Source organism: Trachemys scripta, chromosome 20, assembly GCF_013100865.1.
Source record: "Trachemys scripta elegans isolate TJP31775 chromosome 20, CAS_Tse_1.0, whole genome shotgun sequence".
NCBI lineage: Eukaryota > Metazoa > Chordata > Testudines > Emydidae > Trachemys > Trachemys scripta.
This window is the reverse complement of record NC_048317.1, coordinates 18,517,732-18,541,346: the sequence shown is the minus strand read 5'-3', so window position 1 is coordinate 18,541,346 and position 23,615 is coordinate 18,517,732. Positions and strand designations below refer to the sequence as shown.

Below are 23,615 nucleotides of genomic sequence, written 5' to 3'. Positions count from 1 at the left end.
CCTCTACTCCACCTCCTCCCCTGAGCAGGCTTTTAGGTGCCCTCAACCACTAAGCGCCCTAGGCAGCCGCCTAGTTTGCATAGGGTTGCACCAGCCCTGATTAGGTGTGACTGTAAATACAATCTGGCCCTGAAGCCTTTCCCCCCAGCCCCAGCTCATCACTAGCTGTCAGGGAGCGCTCATTTAAACTTTGTTACAAATCATCATTTGAAATTATTAGATTGGCCAGCATCACCGGAACGAATGCACTGACACTGTCCTAGAAAACAACCGCCGTATAAGGAAGCTAGTCTACGTTCAGACTTCTCAAATCAATGATACTGTTTCGGCTACACGGATTGTATCATACACTGCATATGCTTTTAAAGTGGGTATCAATGTTTCAATTTCAATTCAAACGTCCAGTCACTAAATTGGCAGGTAACTAGTTCACAAAACTGGGCGGGTTGGGGAAATTCGGGGGGGGGGGGGGGGGGGGGGGGACCCCGGGCCCCGCCTGCCCCCCCCCCCCCCGCGGGATCATGGCGGAGCCAGCGCGGGCGGGCCTTAGGCTGGGGCGGGGCCTTTCACCCTCCCCCAGCAGCGAGCAGGAGGCGGGGCCTGGCTAGGGCGGGGCCTCTTTGCGTAGAACTGAGCTCCGATCACGTGACGGGTGCCGGCCCCTGTTGGGCACGGTGTCTGTGTCACGTGGGGGTCACCGTGTCACGGGCGATGGCGGCTCCGGGGGAGCGCGGGGCGGGGGGCACCGCCGAGGAGGCGTTTCTCACCTTCTACAGCGAGGTACCTGCGCGCGGGCCGGCGCGGGCTCTCCGGGCTGGGCGGCCGCGCTTGGGCCTGGGGTGGCCCCTCTCGTAGCGTCTGGGCTGCCGAGGCTCTGCCCGGCCCGTGCCTCTCCTCCCGGACCAGCCGCCGCTGGGGCAGTTGGGCAGCTGCCCCGAGCCCTGCAGAGCCGCTGCGAACCGCGAGCTGGGCTCGCCGGTGCGCCCGGCAGCGGCGCAGGGGCCGGGCTCGTGGTTTCTGTCAGCCCCGCCCCCACTGCCGGCGGGGTGCTGCTGGCTGAGGGGCGCTTCTGACTATCAGCCGCGATGTTCGGGTACCTGGGCGCAGGCCTGGGCCTCTGACCTCAGGCTCCTGCATCCTAAAATTTCTTTTCAATGCAAACCTGGATTCTGCAGAGGATGAGGCTGGAGTCACTGTGGGAAGCTTCTCCTTACCTTCTCCCAGACTTTGTTCCTAAAGACAGACCCCTAGAAAAGAAACAAGGTGGAGAGAGGCAACATTAGTGTCAATGGCAGCAAATATCCGACTACACATTTATCTACAGTGATTCAGCTAGTGAGACCAACCTGCAGCCCAAATGCACCACTTACTTTTTTCTGGCATAAGAAATGGTTCTTTTTAAAGTGGACTACATCCTTATGCTACTTCATCTCCCCCTCCCCCCCCCCCAAAAAAAACCCAAAGGAAGGTAATTAACAAGTTACCTATGTCAGAGGAACATGATACTGTATAAGGCGTTTATTAGAGTCCAGTGCATACTGGCCACTGTAACAAAGCAGGAGATAAACCAGCAGAATGCAGGTTCCAGGGTGGCCAAGTGAAGAGTGTAAATGAGGACAGATGAAGGTGCTGAATCTCTGTTCCGAGCTCTCAAGGTGACCTAAAAGTTTCAGGCTTAACCAAAGCTACCGGTGAGGGGTCTTTCCCTTCCTTGTCAAGAGGGGCTCATCTCACTACCCTTGTTGCAAATGAAGGGGATCCTAATGTGCAATATTTTAGTTGTACATACTGTACGCTGTATTTTGAGGATCACACTCAGTGGGAATTGTACACTTCAGACAGCTCCCCTCTTTCATTATACCTGCACTGAAAGCAGCTTTGTGTGTGTGCACGCCAAGCACTGCACCATTGCTGAACCTGATCCACCTCATCACTTGGCCTCTTAGACAATCTGCCATCCCACACAAGTGCAGAGGATTTTCTTTTCCTTTTCCTGACTGTTAAGCTTTAGCTTCACATAAACTTGCACCAGTTTAACATGACCGCTGTCTACATATGAGTGGTGTCCTTAGCCACTGTTTGCTAGAAGCTGAGAATGGGTGTTGGGATGGATCACTTGATTACCTGTTCTGTTCATTCCCTCTGAAGCACCTGGCATTGGCCATGGTGAGAAAACAGGATGCTGGGCTAGATGGACCTTTGGTCTGACCCAGTATGGCCGTTCTTATGTTGTGCTTGTTTAACTTAAATTGACTTTTAAACTGGTTCATTTGAACCAATGTATGTATGTGGACGCTCTTATTTCAGTTTAGCTTAATCCTATGGTGAAGAAAAAAATAGTAAAATGAACCAAAATTAGTCCACTCTTAAATAAGTAAATCTGCACACACATTTGTGCCAGCTTAATTAAATCAGTTTAAAACCACATCTCTAGTTAAACCCGTGAAGGTTTGTGTGTAGATAAGGCTTTAAGGGGCAGTTTATATAGCTTAGAGAATGGTGAAGGCTGAAGGTGAGCAGCATTGTTAGGATGTCAGGAATCAGATGGTACAGGGTTTAGGGCACAGCTGCTGAACAGGTTAGTGCAGGAAGAAGCAAAACCAGTATCTGGACTGTTGTGGCTGAGAGGATAGAGAAGGTGAAGAGAGAGCATTGTTCTATAGCATTATGCAGCAAAAGAATAAAGTGAGCTCAGCAAATACCTGAGCAAGGAAAGTCCCCGCTGAGCTGATGGCTGCAGACCTGAGTCTGGGTGGGATGTTGTGTAGGTTGCCTTTGAATGAAACCCTCTGTCATGGTGGTCATACAAGAATACAACTAATTATGTGGTGATCACTCAGTTAATGAAGTGTCCTCTCCAGGTGAAGCAGATCGAAAAGCGTGACTCTGTTTTAACGCCAAAAAACCAGATTGAGAGACTGACCCGACCTGGATCCTCCTATTTCAACCTGAATCCATTTGAAGTAAGTTTGAACCTTCTCCTTATTGACTCCTACTTAGAGATCCTTGTCTACCTACTGGATATTTAATAACCATTGAAAAATACGTCCAGGCATAGTCCCAGATAGCAAGAGTTGATCAGACAGACTGTGTTCTCACGCTCCCTGCTCAGCCAATAGGAGGCACAAGTTGAACATGCACCTCCTGTTGGCAGGTTTCACTGGTATGCTGTGTCACTGGGAGACTTGGCAGGTTTATGGCTGGCATCTTTTGGGTGAGGGTATAACATGACTGTCTCACCAGCTTCTGGTCTTATCAGACTCGACTGCATTGGTATTTACTGCTTGTGCATTTTATTTTGGACGTCTGAAGCAAAGCTTTAGCACAGATTGCTTCTTGGAATAAAGTTTTATGTAATTTGCAGGGCAGTAAGCAAATTCAGGTCAGTTACCTGTGGCACTTTAGAGGATCATCAAGGTATGTGAAATGAGGGTGTGCCCCCTTGCACTCAGTGCATCATGCATTCATGCTGTAGCAAAGCCTTGAAGCTGTACTGTACATATAACAAACAATAGCCTGTGCTGGCTCTTCTGAGGGTGCCTTTGTGCAGGATCTCCTGTTCCTGTCTCTAGCCTGAGAAACTCTCAGCCTTCTATGTTCCTGAGTTTGAGCTAAAGAGGAGCCCAATTGCTCTGTCTGCCAGGGTGAGTCTGCAGAATAGTTCTGCACAGAATAGTTCTGCACAGAATCCTGACACTTGGTTAGAAAGTGGACACATTTTTTCAGAAAACCCTGTGAAATCCAACAGCTACATGGGTTTTTCTTTCTGGAATTAAAGTTAATTTCCAATTTCTTTAATTAACATCATCTGCTGCAGTGCCTATAGACTCAAGAGTTGAGCTAGCACAGAAGTTCCCCAGATCTTTCATTCAGCAGACCAGTTCAGAAGAGAAATTTCCTAAATTCAGATACACCCTAATGGGCACTTCCTCGGACAAACTTCCAGACTCTGGACCACAAGGGTGTCACTCAAGAACCAGGCAGTGAAACTCACCATCTGTTCTCATTTCAAGATGAGAAAAATGCGTAAATTAAACAAACAGTATTAATGGTAGAGACTGTCATAGGTATTCAATCAGATCAATAATCAAAAGTGATGTTAGTAATTTTGGGCAAGAAACAGGTTGTTAAAAATGACTTAACCTGTATTTCACTAAATACTACCAGCTCCGATTTTCTATTCCAGACAAGTTGAGCTGTACTGCAGGGCTGAAATTGGAGTTAGCAGCTAAAGGTGGCTTCCTGGCACCTTTGCATCACTGAGATACTGGGGCCAGCTGGAGACTGGAACAGCAACATGCTCCAGCCACGCCCCCTCTGACTGACTTTTTGTCCCTGTATGCCAGTAAAACAGGTGTTACAGGGCTGGGCCACAGGGAACCTGACAATTGGTGCCTGTCATGAAACTCTCTCTGCTGTGGGTACTTCTAGGTACTACAGATGGATCCTGATGTCACAGATGAAGAAATAAAGAAGAGGTTCCGGCAGGTATGTGGCCATTGTGTTGGTCTAGCTGTGGTAGTACTGAATGTCTCTGAAGGGACCTTGAGAACTTGAGCAAAGTTGGGTCAGCTGTGTATGAGCATAAGGAGAATGCCCATTAGGGACTAGCCCTTGCACTTTTTTGGAGCAGCTCTTGCTATCTGTAATGGCTGAGGTATGAAGGCTGCATATTGGTGGGGAAATAGCCTTTGCTGCAGAGCAGTGCGTGGCCTGGTCTGAGGAGAAACTGGTCTTGGTTTGACCAAGAGAGTGTTGAAGTGCCCAGTGCATATTTATGTTAGCAAAGTCCATGACCCTGCCCCTAATGATAGATTGTATGTGTAGCTAAGGAGTCCAGTGAGCACTTGACTTTTGCAGAACAACTCTCTTGTCCTGCCAGGGAACTTACCGGTATTGTGGGAGAGCAGGATGTCGTGAAGGGGATTCTACTTCCAACTGTTGCATTGCATCTTCCCCAAATACTCCTATGGCCTGAGGAAATGAGCATGGGGTTGGGAGTCAGGAGGCCCTGAGTTATTTTTCAATGTCTGTGACTTGCTGATCTTAATTCTCTGCACTTTGCATCCCTTGCATAGTGAGGGAGTTCAGGCCTTTCAACTGAAATATCCTGTGCCCTAGAAATAACCTCACTGAGGAGCAGACCATATCTGTGTGCAGCAGAGTTTTGAGCTAGGCAGTGGACAGAGGCCTCTGGAGCAGCGGGACTTAAGGAAGGGTGTTTGTTCTACACTGTGATCAGACAAGCTAAGGACTGAGCGTTCTGTCAGAAGTGCTTTTATCGAGCCCTTGTGGATCTGTGGAATTATGATGCCCACCTAAAATTTAGCCTTAAAGCTGCCACTGGTTAGAATGTCCTCTTCAGACCTTTACTGATACTACACTAAGTGGGGAAGCTCCATTGAGTCAATTTTCTCTTCACTAGGAGAGAATCCTGTGCTATATAAGCAGTGTGGTGTCTTTTTAGCTGATGCTTTTCTCCTGTCGGATGTCGCTTACTTCAAAAAGAGTGCTTTTTTCCATGGAGGCATCTATGAAATATCCATTATCTGTAAAAACTATTCTAATCTTGCAATCTTTCTCGTTCTTTGTAGTTATCCATATTGGTACATCCTGACAAAAATCAAGATGATGCTGAAAGAGCCCAGAAGGCCTTTGAAGGTAATATCCCTGACAGTGTCACATATGGTGCTACTGTACTGGTGTTTCTCCTTAGCTGGTTTTGATGCTTTAATTTATTAGATCAGGGGAGAACTTGTTCTCTTCCCTGGATGGTGAGGGACTGCAAACTGGGCCTTGAGTGCAGGTGTGTTTGGAGAGAGAGAAATACAGCTATTCAGTATTAATACTTTCTCTTACAGCTGCAGAATTCCTCTAGGTGGCAGCAGTTGCTTTGTTACAGTCTGATAATAGACAAATTGAAACTCAAGTGGCATATAGATCTAGTGGGACTTTTCTAACTGGAGTAGAAAAACATGTGCACTGTGTGTAGGGCAATGTTTTGTGGGTTTTAGCCACACACTTGGCACTAAAGCCAGTAGGAGTCATGCAGTATAAAACTAACTGCCTGATGCTCTAAAACCCCACCACTTACTGGGACTGACCATTTCAAGCCTAATGAATCCTAAATGTGGCCCAAGGAAGGTCTTTGCCATTGGAGTCTGTATTGATATTTCTTCTAGGTAGTCAAGTTGTGACTGATCTAGGAGATCCCTGGAAACAGTCTACAAAAGTCACGTAGTAGCTTAGACTCATAGTGTTTTGTGAATGTATTTTTTGTCAAATGAATTAAAGTTCTATTCCATTACATCATGTAATGGCAGACAGCTAAAAAGTGACACTTTTTAAAGTGCTTATATATAAATGCTAGAAGTCTAAATAATAAGATGGGTGAACTAGAGTGCCTCGTATTAAATGAGGGTATTGATATGATAGACATCACAGAAACTTGGTGGAATGAGGATAATCAATGGGACACAGTAATACCAGGGTACAAAATATATCGGAAGGACGGAACAGGTCATGCTGATGGGGGAGTGGCACTATATGTGAAAGAAAGCGTAGAATCAAATGAAGTAAAAATCTTAAATGAACCAAACTGTACCATAGAATCTCTATGGATAGTAATTCCATGCTCTAATAATAAGAATATAGAAGTAGGTATATACTACCGAGCACCTGACTAGGATGGTGATAGTGACTTTGAAATGCTCAGGGACATTAGAGAAGCTATTAAAATAAAAAACTCAATATTAATGGGGATTTCAACTATCCCCATATTGACTGGGTACCTATCATTTCAGGACAGGATGCAGAGATGAAGTTTTTTGACACCTTAAATGACTGCTTCTTGGAGCAGCTAGTCCTGGAATCCACAAGAGGAGAGGCAATTCTTGATTTAGTCCTAAGTGGAGCACAGGCTCTGGTCCAAGAGGTGAATATAGCTGGGCCACTTGGTAATAGTGAAAAAATATAATTCAATTTAACATCTTTGTGGCAGGGAAAACACCACAGCAGCCCAACACTGTAGCATTTAATTTCAGAAAGGGAGACTGCACAAAAATGAGGAGGTTAGTGAAACAGAAATTAAAAGGTACAGCGCAAAAAGTGAAATCCCTGCAAGCTGCATGGAAACTTTTAAAAGACACCATAATAGAGGTTCAACTTAAATGTATACCACAAATTAAAAAAACATAGTAAGAGAACCAAAAAAGTGCCACTGTGGCTAAACAACGAAGTAAAAGAAGCAGTGAGAGGCAAAAAGGCATCCTTTAAAAAGTGGAAGTTAAATCCTAGTGAGGAAGATAGAAAGGAGCATAAACTCTTGCAAATGAAGTATAAAAATATAATTAGGAAGGCCAAAAAAGAATTTGAAGAATGGCTAGCCAAAGACTCAAAGTAATAGCAATTTTTTTTTTAAGTACATCAGAAGCAGGAAGTCTGCTAAACAACCAGTGGGGCCACTGGACAATCTTGAAGCTAAAGGAGCACTCAAGGACGAGAAGGCCATTGCGGAAAAACTAAATGAATTCTTTGCATCGGCCTTCATGGTTGAGGATGTGAGGGAGATTCCCAAACTTGAGCCACTCTTTTTAGGTGACAAATCTGAGAAACTTTCCCAGATTGAGGTGTCATTAGAGGAGGTTTTGGAACAAATTGATAAACTAAACAGTAATAAGTCACCAGGGCTAGATGGTATTCACCCAAGAGTTCTGAAGGAACTCAAATGTGATGTTGCAGAACTACTAACTGTAGTCTGTGACCTATCATTTAAATCAGCTCCAGTACCAAATGACTGGAGGATAGCTAATGTGATGCCAGTTTTTAAAAAGGGCTCCAGAGATGATTGGCAATTACAGGCCGGTAAGCCTGACTTCAGTACCAGGAAACTGGTTGAAACTATAGTAAAGAACAAAATTGTCAGCACATAGATGAACATAATTTGTTGGGGAAGAGTCAACATGTTTTTTGTAGAGGGAAATCATGCCTCACCAATCTACTGGAATTCTTTGAGGGGTTCACTGAGCATGTGGACAAGGGGGATCCAGTGGATATAGTGTACTTAGATTTTCAGAAAGCCTTTGACAAGGTTCCTCACCAAAGGCTCTTAAGCAAAGGAAGCTGTCATGAGATAAGAGGAAAGGTCCTCTCATGGATTGGTAACTGGTTAAAAGATAGGAAACAAAGGGTAGGAATAAATGGTCAGTTTTCAGAATGGAGAGAGGTAAATAGTGGTGTCCCCCAGGGGTCTGTACTGTGCTCAGTTCTGTGCAACATACTCATAAATGATCTGGGAAAAGGGGTAAACAGTGAGGTGGCAAAATTTGCAGATGATACAAAACAACTCAAGATAGTTAAGTCCCAGGCAGACTGCGAAGCGCTACAAAAGGATCTCTCAAAACTGGGTGACTGGGCAACAGAATGGCAGGTGACATTCAATGTTGATAAATGCAAAGTAATGCACATTGGAAAACATAATCTCAACTTTCAGATCTCAACTATACATCTAAAATGATGTTGCCACTCAAGAAAGAGATCTTGGAGTCATTGTTGATAGTTCTCTGAAAATATCCACTTAATGTGCAGCGGCAGTCAAAAAAGCGAACAGAAGTTGGGAATCATTAAGAAAGGGATAGATAATAAGACAGAAAATATATTGCCTCTTATAAATCCATGGTACGCCCACATCTTGAATACTGCATGCAGATGTGGTCGCCCCATCTCAAAAAAGATATATTGGAATTGGAAAAGATTCAGAGAAGGGCAGCAAAAATGATTAGGGATATGGAAGGGCTGCCATATAAGCTGGGACTTTTCAGCTTGGAAAAGAGACGACTAAGGGGGGATATGTTTGAGGTCTATAAAATCATGACTGGTATGGAGAAAGTAAATAAGGAAGTGTTATTTACTCCTCATAGCACAAGAACTAGGGGTCACTAAATGAAATTAATAGGCCGCAGGTTTAAAACAAACACAAGAAAGTATTTTTTCATACAATGCACAGTCAACCTGTGAAACTCTTTGCCAGAGATATTATGAAGGCCAAGACTATAACAGAGTTAAAAAAAGAACTAGATAAGTTCATGGAGGATAGGTCCATGAGTGGCTATTAGCCAGGATGGGAAGGGATGGTATCCCTAGCCTCTGTTTGCCAGAAGATGGGCATGGGCGATGGGGATGGATCACTTGATGATTCCCTGTTCTGGTCATTCCCTCTGGGGCACCTGGCATTGGCCACTGTTGGAAGACAGGATACTGGGCTAGATGGACCTTTGATCTGACCCAGTATGGCCAGTCTTATGTTCTTATGTTCTTGTTAGCTGTGGACAAAGCATACAAGTTGCTACTGGACCAGGAGCAAAAGAAGAGGGCCTTGGATGTGATACAGGCAGGGAAAGAATATGTGGAACATACTGTAAGTACTTCATGTGTAACAGCCCTTGGTGCTTAGAGAATTGTTGTCATTTAATTGTACAGCACAGTAAAGGCAGAATAGGTGAGCTGTCCAAAACCCAGAACAGATCTGTGCCCCAAGGAGCTACAGTCCAGTTGCATGAGCGAGAATGAACTTAAGCTCAAGTAATTGGGCTCAATACAGGGGTAACTGGGTAAAATGTAATGGCCTGCGATATACTCAAGGTCAGACTAGATGGTCTAATGTTCCCATTTGGCCTTAAACTCTATGAATGAATGATACTGAACAAATACAGGGAGGCAGAGGGTGGTTAGAACTGGATGTGTAGTGGGGGGCAGGTGGGTTTTGGGAAGAAGCCCTGTAAAGTGCGGGAGGAAGCTGAAAGGTAGGTTTAGTCATACACACACTAAACTGGAGAAACAGGCTGATAAGGGGAAATGCAGGGGCTCTCTAAACCAAGAAACTCACCTGTTCTGCTAGCGATTGTGGCAAACTTCTCAGTAGACTGGTACAAAGTATGTGTGTGTGTGTGTATCTATCTATCTATATCTATATCTAGAGCCACAACACTTGGATAGTGAGGAGTCCAGTGGCACCTTAAAGACTAACAGATTTATTTGAGCATAAGCTTTCTTGGGTAAAAAAATCCACTTCTTCAGATGCATGGAGTGAAAATTAGATACAGGCATAAATATATATTGGCACATGAAGAATTGGCTTTCAACACTGGTTCTCCACTTGTAAGGTAACTCCCTTTTCTTGATGTGCCAATATATATTTATGCCTGTATCTGTAATTTTCACTCCATGCATCTGCAGAAGTGGGTTTTTTTACCCATGAAAGCTTATACCCAAATAAATCTGTTAGTCTTTAAGATGCTACCGTACTCTTTGTTGTGTTTGTGGATACAAACTAACACGGCTATCCCTCTGATACTTAACACTTGGATGTAATATAAAACACAAATCCAGGTTAAGGTCTCTCTGCAAAACACCTAGTTACGCGGGTGTGTCGGGGTTAAAGAATCAGCTGGACACCACTAACCTAACACTAATAAAATGCTCTTTTTGTTCTGATGTATGACGCTCTTTAGGTGAAAGAAAAGAAGAAGTTGTTAAAGAAGGAAGGAAAGCCAACCAACGTAGAGGAGGATGATCCGGAAGTAGTAAGTTGCATGAGAGCAGATATTTTTGGGACTGTTTAAAGGGGCTGAAAGTCAAAGAGGAATCTGTTCTTGGCCCTATGCAGTTTTGAGTGATCCCTTCCCAGTCGTCCCATCCCAGTTTCTGGCACTTGAAGTTTTAGGGACACCTGGAACAGGGGGCTGGTCCATACTAACCCCCCACTTCGAATTAATATACGCAACTTCAGCTACATGAATAACGTAGCTGAAGTCGAAGTATCTTAGTTCCACATGTGGCAGGCAGGCTCCCCCGTTGACGGCGAGCACTTCCGGGATCGATTTATCGCGTCTAGACAAGACGCGATAAATCGATCCCAGAAGATCGATTGCTTACCTCCGGGTCCGGCGGTAAGTATAGACGTACCCAGGGATTGCATCTGTGACCATCTTGGCTAACAGCCATTGATGGACCTATCCTCCATGAACTTATCTAATTCTTTTTTTAACCCAGTTATACTTTGGCCTTCACAACATCCCATGGCAAATGTGCGTTGTGTGAAGAAGTACTTCATTTTGTTAGTTTTAAGCCTGCTGGTTGTTCATTTTATCCAATGACCCTAGTTGTATTATGTGAAGGGATAAATAACACATCCTCATTCACTTACCATTCATGATTTTGAAGACCTCTATCATATCAGCCCTTAGTCATCTTTTTTCTAAGCTGAACAGTCCCAGGCTTTTTAATCCCTCCTTGTATGGAAGCTGTTCTTCTAAACATTTTTGTGTCTATACTGTTTCCAATTCTAATATATGTTCTTTGAGATGGGGCAACAAGAACTCCATTCAGTATTCAAGGTGGGGGCATACCATGGATTTATATAGTGTGTTATGATGTTTTTTGTCTTATTATCTATTTCTGTTCGAATGGTTCCTAACATCGTTAGCTTTTTTGACTGCTGCTGCACATTAAGTGGATGTTTTCAGAGAACTATCCACAATGACTCCAGACTAGAGGTCAACTAGGTGAGCATAGTGGTCCTTTCTGACCTTGGAATCTGTGACTATTAAGCAGTTTTTATTTCTACAATGATACAGAAACACTTGTCTGTGACTTGGAAGAGCGTATGTTTCAATAGGTATTTAGAAACTAAAGGATGTTCTTCTAGTTTGTCTTTTGTTCTTACAAAGGGACTTTCTGTTGACAGCTAATAAAGAGGCCTTAGTGAAGTACCATTGTTTACTTTCCATTTGTTTCTAGAAGTTCCTTGTTATGTATGTTGGTTATTAAAGGTTCTTCTATTTAAATCCAGGTTTCCTATTTTTCAGCATGTTTTTTTAGTGTAGAATGATTTTGCAGTGAAGCCCATAATACCTGGGTAGTGATCTCATCTCCTTTCCATAGCAGCAGTCAAGGCTACATTGCAGGACTCAACAGAAGGGTAGCAGGCTTGTCAGTGAAAGCTTTGATTCCGACTTTGCTTTAGTAATAGCAAGTGGGAAAAAAGACTATGGCAGGCTAACACAGCTCTTTTCTGATGCAGGCCATAATGTGAGATGACTCCTCCCTGCCCCCCATTAGTTTGGGTTGCTAGTAAGGCTGGCTGCCTTGTAAATAAGAGAGCAATACAATTTTTTGAGCATTAAAATTCTTTCTTGTGGGCCTCCAAAAGGTACAGGATTTTGACGTTGGGTGATACTGCTGTGGAAGGAGGTGCTGGGTAGGGATTTTGGGCAGAGTGGCATTGTGGGGCAATACCCTCCCCTGCATGCTTTCCCCACCAATGGCAGAACTGAAATGGGGTGCACTTCTTCACTCCAGCCAACCATACCCAATAGGCTGTGTGACCAGAGTGTTTCTGTGCAGCATTATCCCGTTCCTCTGGCTCTGCAGTTGCTGGTAACATGGATCCTGAGGTAAAGGGTAATTGTCCCCCTAGCAAGGGAAGGCTGGAGTGGCCTGCTGACCTGTCAGCTCCTGTGGAGGTCAATAGAAATGCATTAACTTGGATGCCAAGAGTTGAGCTTTTGTGCCACACCACATTATGATTAATGCCCTTTGACTATGGGTCTCATTTGGAGCTTCTTACTTGTCCCTAATAACCCCTGGATGCTAGACTGTAGACTAGACTAGGGCTAGTGTAAAACAGAGGCTTATGTAACCACATTACGATACATTGTTGTTGAAATAAAGTTCTGTTGCTTACAGTTCAAACAGGCTGTGTACAAACAGACAATGAAGCTCTTTGCTGAACTGGAAATTAAAAGGAAAGAGAGAGAAGCTAAAGAGATGCATGAAAGGTATGAGCAACACCGGAGTTCCGTGTGTGTGAATGAGGATCTTTTTTCAGGTTTACTGAGAAGAAATAATGTCATGACTGCAGAATTCTGTGTGTGTAAATTTACGGTGTGGAGACTTGGTTTGTAAAGACAATGTTATTTTAAACTGAGGATACTGGCATTTCCCAGAGAAACAAATAAATTGGCACGTATGTTTGTATGCAAGTAGTGTGCAAAGGGCTAAATTCCTAATGTTAATTACGTGCCTGAAATCTTTTGGGTGTTGTGTTGTGTCATTTGGTGACATCCATATCCTGGTGGCTCACCAGTCAGTTTTTATATGGTCTAGTGTGTGTGTGTGTGTGTGTATATATATATATATATATATTTTCATCTGTATGGTTTGCAAGTAGGGTCTTGTATCAATAATGCTACCTTCGGTTGCACTTTTCTTCTACTAGATGCTTAGAAGTGAGTATTTCATCCATCTGTTCTGATAAGCAGTTAGTCTCCCCTTTGCAATCAGAGCAGATGTCTCTGTGGTGAGGGGTTTTGTGCATCTTTTTAATGTAGATGTTGGTGGGTCCATAATTATTGCTTTATGGCCTCTTGTACAGGAAGCGACAGAGAGAGGAGGAAATCGAGGCTCAAGAGAAAGCCAAGCGAGAGCGAGAATGGCAGAAGAACTTTGAGGTAATCTGCAGCATAACCAGTTGCTACCTGCATTTAGGGAGTCATATCCGCTCTTGGGTAGGGTGCAGAGCATGTACACGAAGAACAAGGAAGATCATCCCATCCACTAAAGGCATGAGGCACTCCAAGTAGGCACATTTTAGTGAAGGATCCTATAGGAACCTGTTTGCTGCCTTATTGATTGGCAGGAACCAGACCCTTGCGTGTCTCATGAGTACTGAAGGGTGTCTCACTGCCAAGGGAAAGGATGTGATCCCTGCCCCTTCTGAGAGTAGGTGTCTGGTGAATTGCAGTCCAGTGTCTTTCACCTCCAGGTCACCGACTGATATCTACCCCAAGTCAGGAGATTGGGTTGCCTCTGAGCCCAGGTCATTGGTGACCAATAACAGTTAACCTCTGATGGCTGTTCAACAACCAGTGTGGAACTAGTGGGTGGGTCCCAGGCTAGTTTCAGGTGGTCAGGTGCTCACATCACAAAAATTGCCATCTCAATTTGCTGAGATTGCCAGAGGCGCAGAGAATCAAAGACCAAATGGGGGCAGAGGTGGAGCGCCCCTCTAGGTGTACTAATGTTGGGAACTGGAGTAATTGACACCCCCCCACATACCCCTCTCTAGCTGGGAGAGAAGGTTTAGAGACAGAAGAGTATGTGAATTCTTGGTGAGAGTCTGTGTGTGTTGTTGGAGGGGAGACCCTTGCTGAGGTTGTTTCAGGTTTCTTGTTTCTAGGAGAGATTCTCCTCTGAGTTCTCAGTGCTGCAAGACAAATGTTTTTGCTTCAGATGAGATTTGGACCTGGAAAGTGGCCCTGAAAATGGCACCCAGAGAGTCCTCTGACTCCATTTCAAACCCGCTGAGTTCACAAATAAAAAGCTCTTTCTGGCAGCCAGTGGTATACGCTCCTTCTGGTCACTCGAGGCTCTTTCTGGCATGTGCATCAATACCAACAACAAAGGTTTGGCAATCAGAATGTAGGGAACCATTCTGGCCTGAGAGCCAAAGGGGAATCCAGCTTCCCTCCCAGAGCTGTGAGACTCTGCAGGGTAATTTAACCTCATTTTATGTTACTGAAGCCAGTAGCTCTGACAGCTTCACATAGGGAGCAAGTCTCCGGAGTAGGAAGAACCATGTTTATTCAGTTGCATTCCAGACAATAACTGCATTTTATATGTAAACTGGACCCAGGTTTGTATTTTAGAATGGATTCATTTTTCTAGTAATGCTCCTGCTGCGTCTCCATCTGACTCGCTAGTGTTTGTTCATGTACGTCTTGCGTTCCTCTCTGCTGCCTCATGCTCCAGTCTGAGTCTGCTTCCTAGAATTCTAGGAGTCAGGAAAGGAAAGGATCAGTTAGTGCCTTGTCTGTCCCTGGACAGTGAGAGATGGTTTCCTATGTCGTCAGACACCACCGGTGTGGTGCTCTGCTCTGTTCAGTGATGATAACAGTCAGCGGTGTGTGTGTGTTCTCCCTGTGTGCTGCCCCAGCTCTGCAGATCGCTGGCACAGCAGACCCCGAGAGAACCCCCAATGACCACAGATTCCGATAAGGTCCGAAGGCATCCGGCCAGGTTTATTATCAAACGAAACACAGTAATAGTTTCCCGCAGACGTATACTACGAATATGTGCCACCTGACAGTGGACACAGCTCAGTCAGTGGTGGAACACTCCACTGCCCCCTAGGCCGGACAAAGACACCGCCCCAGGGATGCATTCTTCTACACAGATACAAACAAGTTACACATCACTCCTGATGCATTGAGGTACAATCCCTCTGTGAGTTGGGATGCTGCCTCTCTCCTGGTACATGTTGGTTCGAACCAACAAGTCTATCCATCATTATTATCCTTTTGATCCTGTTGTTTAGGATGGGTCAGGCTGTTCCGTCTTATCTCTGTGGAGTGTGTTCATACTGGACTGTTCTGGTGCCATCTTGGAACCTGTTTATACTATTAGTGCTTGATACCCTTTAGGTATGTGTATACATGCAATTAACAGCCGCCTTCTTGCCAACTTCTGGGAGCAGGGCCTGCCTCTGGCTCACCGCTTAACTTTGCTTTATGTTAGCGAAGTCTTGACCATTCCTTTGGTTCAGGCCTCAGGCCTTATGCCAGGCCTCTGATACCAAGGGTTTGTTTCAGGGCCTCATCTTACTACATCCTACATGGCATTTGGCAGGGTTTGGCCGAGACATTTTGAGATGACCTGCAAAGGAGGAGCCCTGGAGAGTTGTCTCTTTGACTGGCCTGAAAGTTCTCTTAACTTTTCCTGCTGTGTTTTTATGTCCAAAATTCAGATTGTCATGTGAATTTTGTTCTAGGGGCATCTGTAGAACTGAGAAGGCTCTGACATCACCAATATAACAGAAATGCAACTGAATAATTGAAAGAAGGGATTTTTATTCAGACAGTTGAAAACTCTGGTTTTGTTTAAACCATTTAATTCAGACATTCCCTCAGACATTTGTGAGAAAAGCTCTTTGCTCAAGATTCAGCTCTCTTCACCTATTCAATTATGGGTCAGCAGAGTTCCCAGCCCAAATTGGGAAGAAAGTCTAGACATTTTGGATATTGGTAGGATTAAAAGCAGGAGGAAAAAATGCTTTTAAAAAGCTCTGAATCCTTTTTGGATATTAGCAACAACAGGTACAGTCGCCCCTTCTGTGCAGGTCACCATCTCTAACTGAGATGCGGGGGGGGGGGGGGGGGGGGGCTGTGGAATTGACAGCTTGATACTTGTGGCCCTTTCCCTAATGTCTCTTTTTGGTACTTTGGTCCCTCTCTGTGGTCCTCCTTGTATTCTGAGTTGGTCTGGATCAGCAGTACTGTCTGTTTCCACCCCAAGGGGCTTTCTATTGTGTGCTCCCTCCTGCATTTCCAAATGCTCACAGCTTTATTTTACAACAATTATTGTTAAAGTTGGCATGTGTGGCTCAGTGGGGGCTATTTAGGCCTGGCTTGAGAGTTCAGCCATTTACAGTGATCGCTATGAAGAACAAGCAGGTCAGAACATCCCACCATGCTCATGTACACTCTGAAAATTCTCGTTCACACAGATTCCAAGCCTGGAAAGTTTGCCCCAGTTGAGAGTATGTGAATTAGGGGCCTAGAATGGAAGCTGTTGTGCAGCTTTTCCCAAGCAGGGAGCTGGGTCCGCCGCAGTGCGAGGATGCACAGAGTTTTCAGCCTGAGGCCCAACGTGTTAGCGTTAGTCTGTGCACACTGTTTGGTACTAGTTTAAATATCTGTAGAAACTGGTCTAGTTAAATCAGGTCAACCCCCTAGGGTGGGTGCAGATATTCAGGTATGAAGATGTCCTACTGCGATATAGCTCATTCCCCTAAATGTGTGGAAATGAGTTATACTGGTTTAAGTCTCTTCGTACCAGGATAACTGGCCACCCTAGGAGGCTGCTCTGATTTAACTATTGGGGTTAAAAAGTCGTCCCTGAATTGAAATATTTAAATTGGTACAAAATCTGTGTCTAGACCTGCCTTGGTTCAGGAGGGCCCAGAGGCTATAGTCAGCACATTGGGGCAGACTCTGTGCTTGTTCTGCGTGCTGCTCAGATGATGTGAAGGAAACACCCACCCACCAGTACGCTCCTTGTTCTGTCCCACTGTCTGGGGCTTTCAGCCTGTCGGCTGATAGGAGCAAGGTCTGTGGGGTGCCCCCTTGAGGCTGACCCCCCTTCCAGTTATGTCCTAGAGCTGGTGGTGGAGGAGAGTAAAACATACTGCTGAGAGCCCTTCTTCTGCCACACCTCTGTAATGGGGATGGCTCAGGAAGGGAGTGGTGTGAAAAAAGGAAGAAGAGGTGGCTGGGGTGGAGGTTAATGCTGCAGCATAGGCACACAGGCTTTACTGGGATGTGGGGTGGAAGGTGGGGAAAGGCTGAGAGCTGTGACCTAGGACTCAGAGGCTTGGTTCTTGGTGACTTAAGGCAGAGATGGGAAGTGAGGTTTCTTGTTTGCTTTGTGCTAATGAGGATTTGATGGCCCCAATTACTGCTGCAAACCCTGGCTAGTCTCTGCTAGAGCAAGACACCAACATACTTCTCTTGCACTGGGGGGATTGGAAACCATCCAGCAACTACTCTTGGTCATATTCTTGTTCATCTGCTCTTCTCAGTCCCTGTCTGCTGTCCAGTGGCCTTCCAGGAGCTGGCAGTCATCTACGCTCTTGATAGGGCAGTGGTCCCCAAACTTTTTCAGTTGCACCCCTCCCCCGGTTACCTGGTCCACACCCCACTCGGAAGCTGTGGTCAGGAGCTGGGGCTGAGAGCGGGGCCAGAGCCATGGTCAGGAGTCGGGGCTAAGAGCAGGGCCACGTGGTGCTCCCTCCCCACTCCCTGTGTGGGCTGGCCGAGGACCCCCCTGGTGCCCCTTGAAAGTTCCTCTGTGCCCCCTTTAGGGGGGTGCACCCCACAGTTTGGGGACCACTGTGCTAGGGGATGTCCGTGGGGAGTGCCCTCTGCTGGGCAAAAAGGAAAATGCCAGCAATCTGCTGGAGTTGGTAGGAGGTGACCTATTCTTGGCTCTTGTTAACCCTTCCTCCTCCTTTGTCCTGCTCAGGAGAGTCGGGATGGCCGTGTGGACAGCTGGAGAAACTTCCAGGCAAATACAAAAGGGAAGAAAGAAAAAAAAAACAGGACCTTTCTGAGACCTCCCAAAGTAAAAATGGAGCAGCGCGAATGAGTCTGGCGGCAGCTATGCACGAGCAAGTCTCCTCAGCCCCTCCCTGCTTTTAAGGACTTATTGGCCTCTAGAGTAATACTTGCTTTTTAGTAGATTGCTTGGTTCCGGTACAATTGAATATTGGTCAAAGTATTTTTTGTACTCTGTACATTTGAATTAGGATCGTGGTATAAAATCAGTCATGAACCAGCTGCTCATAGAATAACTGGCTTAGGAGGGTCCTGCTGTTGTTGCTGTCCTGTTTGTTTGCAGCCCCGTAATTTAATGTTTTGTACTTCACAGAGATTGTGTTGTTCCACCATCTTCATGTATAGTTTTGTGAGAGTCGAATTAAACAAGATGCTTGAAATGGTGCCTGGCATCTTCCCAGGCCTCGTCCTTCTCAGCGAGTCAAACTTTGGAAAGATCTCTACCAGCCAAGGGTCATTTGCCAGCCTGACACGGGTGGGGGGTGTGGGGGGGCTTGAGCCTGACTTGGAGTTGTGCAGTTAAACCTTCTGCAGTTCCCCACCAAAGTGCGTGGTGCTGAAAGCCACCCCCTGTGTCTGATTCTTAAACTGCAATCTCCTGGCTCTCCAGTTCAGAGCTCTGGGAATCTCAGACTTGCTAGTCACCTTCTGTAAAGAAAATACTCTGTTCTGTATGTAAAATAAATTTTTACCCAAGTTGTTTGATTCTTGCTCAGAATTATTCCAAAGATGCAAACTTGAACTGTTGAGGGAGAACATCAGCCTCTGGTACTTGGCACTTCTTTGCTTGGTGTGAATGCTTCCTCAGGCCAGCTTCTGCTCCAGCACCTGCTTGCAAACTCATTAGATGGTCACTATAGAAATTGCTCTGACTGAAGATCCCTTCTCCAAGTCACTGCTTTGGCACTTCATTCCATAAGCAGACGCAATGGGCATTAATGTGCCGAGTGCAGAGTCAGACTGGTGAAGAGCTGAGCGAATGCAGTTGCTGCTGCTCCTTATATCACCTTCAGTCTGTCATCTCCAGTTGCGGGGGCTGCACTTCCTGTACATGCTGGAAAACAGTCTGCCATTCTCTGAGGGCATGGACCGGGTTTGAGCTCAGATGGAGTGTGTAGTGCTGCTGGTTCCTGCAGGGAGGTGACTGTGTCCATACTCTTGTTCCTGAGAGGAAGCAACAAGTATTGCTGGCTTCTCTCTGGAGGTGGGATCAGTTGGTTGTGGCAAACTGGCTGTCTGGAGCATGACTAGGATGTGTTTGCCAGAGGAGTTTCCATCCATCTTGCTCAATCTGGTTCTGGAGATGCTGGTGGAGCTTTGACATGTGACGTCCCACGTGGGTTCATTCCCTCATGGCTGGTAAAAGCTGTTGAGTCCAGTGTTGGTAGAAATTGTCCCTGCTTCCTGGCTGGGGGATAATTTGGCAGCCTGCCTCATGGGCACTCTATTCAGTGTGTATTAGAGTCCCAGCAATGACTCCATTGTCAAGGTCGAATCTCCTTTCCATGAGGCAACACTTCCCACAAAGCTCTTCTTGGTTGCAGGGTTGCTTCTGCAGGCTCATACCACAGCAGAACTATTTTGCAAATTGGAGCTGGATTGGAGCAGCTGCCTGTTGATTGGCTGTGAGGAAAGGTCTGCTTGACTTTGCCATGATAGCTCAAAAAAATCTAGCAATGGCTCTTGCTGTTCCTTCCTGTGCTGACTGTACAGGCTTCATAATTGTCTGATTTCCTCCTCCAGACTCCTGCCTGTGTCCCATCTACTCTGGCCAGGAGGCTGGATGCCCTTGGGCACTGGAGCTGTCTGTCTTTGGCATGTAGAGGCCCAAGCACCCTGCCATTGCTAGATAAAGACTTCTCCAGCCCCTTGAAAGGATGCTGCTGGGCTGGTTTGGGTCCCATGTTCAGTTTGTAAAACAAAGTGGTTTTTATAGATTCCAAGGACAGAAATGACCACTGTGATTATGTAGTCTGACCTCCTGTGTAACGCAGGCCAGAGAACAGCCCCAAAACAACTCCTAGAGCAGAGCTTTTAAAAAAAATCCTATCTCGATTTAAAAATTGTCAGGGATGGAGAATCTACCATGATCCTTGATAAATTGTTCCAATGGTTAATTACTCACACTGGTAAAAACATGCTTTATTTCAGTTTTAATTTCCAGCCATTGGATCACGTTGTATCTTTCTGTTAGACTGAAGAGCCCATTATTAAATAGCTGTTGCCCATGTCAATACCTATCGACTATACTCATTACCCCTTAACCTTCTCTTTGTTAAGCTAAATCAGTGGTCTCTTTGAATGGTCTCTGCCCATTCTTGCTGCTGAGGATGCACCACGGGTGCAGCTTAGACTAGTGGAACTTGTTAGTAGCAGTCCGTCTTGGAGGGCTTGTGCACCCCTGAACCCTCCCCCCAGCTCTGACCAGTCAAAGGTGGGGCTATCGGGGGCATGGTGCACCAACAACCTCTGTTCCTTCCAGAGGCTGTAGTAGATACAGGGTCAGTCTGACTCAGACTCATTGGAATGGATCATTCCCACTTCCGCCACCTTAGCTGGCCAATTTTTATCATTTAAAAAATGTCTTATGTAGCCTTTCTTTTCTCCCAGGATCTCAGCACCGGGGTGCAAAGTCAAGCTCCCCTACCCCCCGGCACTGACACTCTAGTGCAGAGCACACACACCCCTTGGCACCCTGGTGCAGAGCCCCCCCTTCCCCAGTTGCCATATGTTAGAACCAAAGATTGAGAAACCAGGGTTCAAGAGTTGGGTCATTTGCCCTGCTGTTTTTCCTGTTTCAGGCACAAGTCCATCTGGCTTGCCCGGGGGGGGGGAGAGGGGAGGGCGGGGAAAGGTAATTCCCCTCACTGCTCCACAGGCTGCACCTCCACCCCCCAGGGCTAGAAAGCAGCATCTCTGAGCTGTGCCATTGCAGGAGGAATTAGCAGCTCCTCCTTCTGGCTGCAAGATGCAGCCAGTCCTCTGAGGTGTCTAAAAAGCCTGGCAAAGTCTTGTCAACCTCCTCGACTGGAGCCAGTGCTAAGAAATGTTTGGCCTTAGAGGTGTCAACCTCTGCTGACAGCCTGCCCTCAAGGGCTTTCCCCTCAGGATCTGGCTTTTCTGGGTCTGTGCACTGCTGTGTAAAAATCTCCCCTCAAGGCTCCAGCCACCAAAGCCAGAGTCGAAATAAAGTCTGGTACTGAGGGCCAAGGCTGTAATATGGACTCATTCTCTATGCTGGACCTAGGGCTACGGTGCCAGTCTTATGCTCATTATAAGCCTGATAAGGAGCCTGATGCTCTTTCAGAGCCTCAGTTCCTACTGGATCCACAGTAACATAGGCGAGAGTCCTATGGCACCTTATTGACTAACAGACGTATTGGAGCATAAGCTTTTGTGGGTGAATACCCACTTCGTGCCATAGGACTCTTTGTCGCTTTTTACAGATCCAGACTAACATGGCTACCCCTCTAATAGTGACATAGGTTCATCTCATCAAGCTCCTGGGATACCCTTCGATCAGGGGCCCTTCAGTGGCACTAGATACTTTATCCTCAGTGCAAAAAGACATCAGGGGGAAATGTAAGGGAGTAGGGATGGTTCCTCGTCTGGGAGAGAAAAAGAAAACTGTACAAGGCTAAGCTAGTTTCCCCAGTTATGCAAACTTCCCAGAAACACACTAACCGCCCCCTAGGACTCTTACCAGTTTTCCAGGGCAATATCTGACCCGTCTCAGCTTAGCATTTTTTAAAACCATTGTTGTCATCCTTCGAAACCTCAGTATCTGCACTCTACTCAGAAAGAGACTGACATGCGTCTGACGAAGTGGATATTCACCCACGAAAGCTTATGCTCCAATACGTCTGTTAGTCTATAAGGTGCCATAGGAGACTCTGTTGCTTTTTACAGATCCAGACTAACACGGCTACCCTTCTGATACCGACTGGCTTGACACCTTCCTTATCCTTCCCCTCCCAGGGAACCTAGAGAGCATTACCAAGGCTCTTGGCTCCAGCCCTTCAGACCATGAGATTACCCTTTTTCATCCAAGCATATGATAGGAATTAATTCCCTGCTGCGTAGTGGCAGGGCTGGAAGGTACCACAATGGGCAATGTGTCCATAAAACCCTTCCCTCTGATACTTCCCCAAAATCAAAAGGACTGAGCAAGGACAGTTGCAAAAGGAGCCTTCTCACATAAGAGCTCAAAGAGAGGGCCCTGCACTGGCTCTGTCCTGCCTGCGTTTGTTACTCTTGCTGCTACCGAAGGAACAGTCTACTTCTCTAATCCTGCATGTGGTGGCTGGGGATGAGATGGAAAGTCCAATTGAACTCACAAGACAGATGTACAGATCCAGACATTCAGACTCTGCTGGATGACCATGAGTGCATCCTCTCCCCCAGAGGATATGCTATAACTTCATGAGCACAGAGAAGGAGGCTATTACCTTACACATCCCTTCAGTGACCTTGGAGGAAATGACATATCTAGCTTTCAATATCCTGGGTTCACCATCTAGGAGTCAGATTACCTTGCCAGGCCTAGATGACCTATTGTAGCCAACAAAGAATACCCGAATAAACCCAGCTTCTGGGCAGGTAATTTCTAAACTTGCAGACAAGTTGTACTATCTTCCTCGTGAGGGCTTCTTGCTCTCCCAGCCCCAGATTTGTTGGTAGTGGTGGTTGCCAGTCAAAGAGCTGTAGGTGGTCGAGTCCACTCTAGCCCTTCAGATGGTGACGGTAAGAAGCTAAATGCTCCTCTGCACACTAGGCATTAGAGTAGTGAACTGTTAGGCACTGATGTCCCAATACCAGTATTCCTTCTGGGAGAAAATAGCACTGTTTGCTCAGTCACTGCTGGAAAAACAGAGAAAACTGGCCAAAGCCCTAATCCCTGACACTCAGCTGGTAGTTAAGCATGGCCTGAGGGCATCTGCCATCGCTTCTGATACGGCATTTAGAGCTGGAGCATCTGCAGTTGCCCCAAGCCACCATTTGTGGCTGTTTACCTACACTGGGGAGGAGATTTCCCATTGGATGGTGAAGGGCTGTTGCTGCAGAACAGAAAAGGTTCTAGAGAAACAGAAAAGAGACCAATCCTATCGCAAGGGCTCTGGGGACATCTCAACTCCCCTCTAAAGAGACTCAGGGTACTGTTGTTCTGTTATCAGAGACATCAAACCCAACCTCTGCTTCCCTTTCTTTTCAAAGGAAGCAATGCCGACACCAGTTCCCTGCTCAGTAGTGGCAGAAGTACAAGCCCTAAAACCCACAAGAGAGGAGATCTGCCACATCATCTTCCGCTGCAACAGCCTTTCAGCTTCGGCAGGAAGCACAAGACCCCTTCAACCTTCTCACTGTTTCCCCTTTTTTGGAACTTGTGTCAAACAGTGATGTCCTTCCTCACGCTGAGGGGCCTTCAGGGGCATGTGCAGCTCTGTA

The 23,615-nt window shown here is 46.0% G+C and overlaps 1 protein-coding gene across 1 annotated transcript; it reads left to right on the top strand.

Moving 5' to 3' along the window:
- Positions 1–627: 627 nt before the first annotated feature.
- DNAJC8 (DnaJ heat shock protein family (Hsp40) member C8) lies at positions 628–18,870 on the top strand. The gene is made up of 9 exons (XM_034754108.1): positions 628–780; positions 2,862–2,963; positions 4,432–4,488; positions 5,595–5,661; positions 9,321–9,415; positions 10,509–10,580; positions 12,745–12,836; positions 13,433–13,508; positions 18,079–18,870. Exons 1-9 carry the CDS (start codon positions 712–714, stop codon positions 18,199–18,201), a joined length of 753 nt encoding a protein of 250 aa, XP_034609999.1. The 5' UTR covers positions 628–711; the 3' UTR covers positions 18,202–18,870.
- The last annotated feature ends 4,745 nt before the right edge of the window (positions 18,871–23,615 follow it).

Coding starts and splice junctions, on each gene's coding strand:
- DNAJC8 (XM_034754108.1), top strand. CDS start 712: ATGGCGGCTCCGGGGGAGCGCGGGGCGGGGGGCACCGCCGAGGAGGCG. Junction 2,964..4,431: donor TCAACCTGAATCCATTTGAA/GTAAGTTTGAAC, acceptor GGGTACTTCTAG/GTACTACAGATGGATCCTGA. Junction 4,489..5,594: donor TAAAGAAGAGGTTCCGGCAG/GTATGTGGCCAT, acceptor CGTTCTTTGTAG/TTATCCATATTGGTACATCC.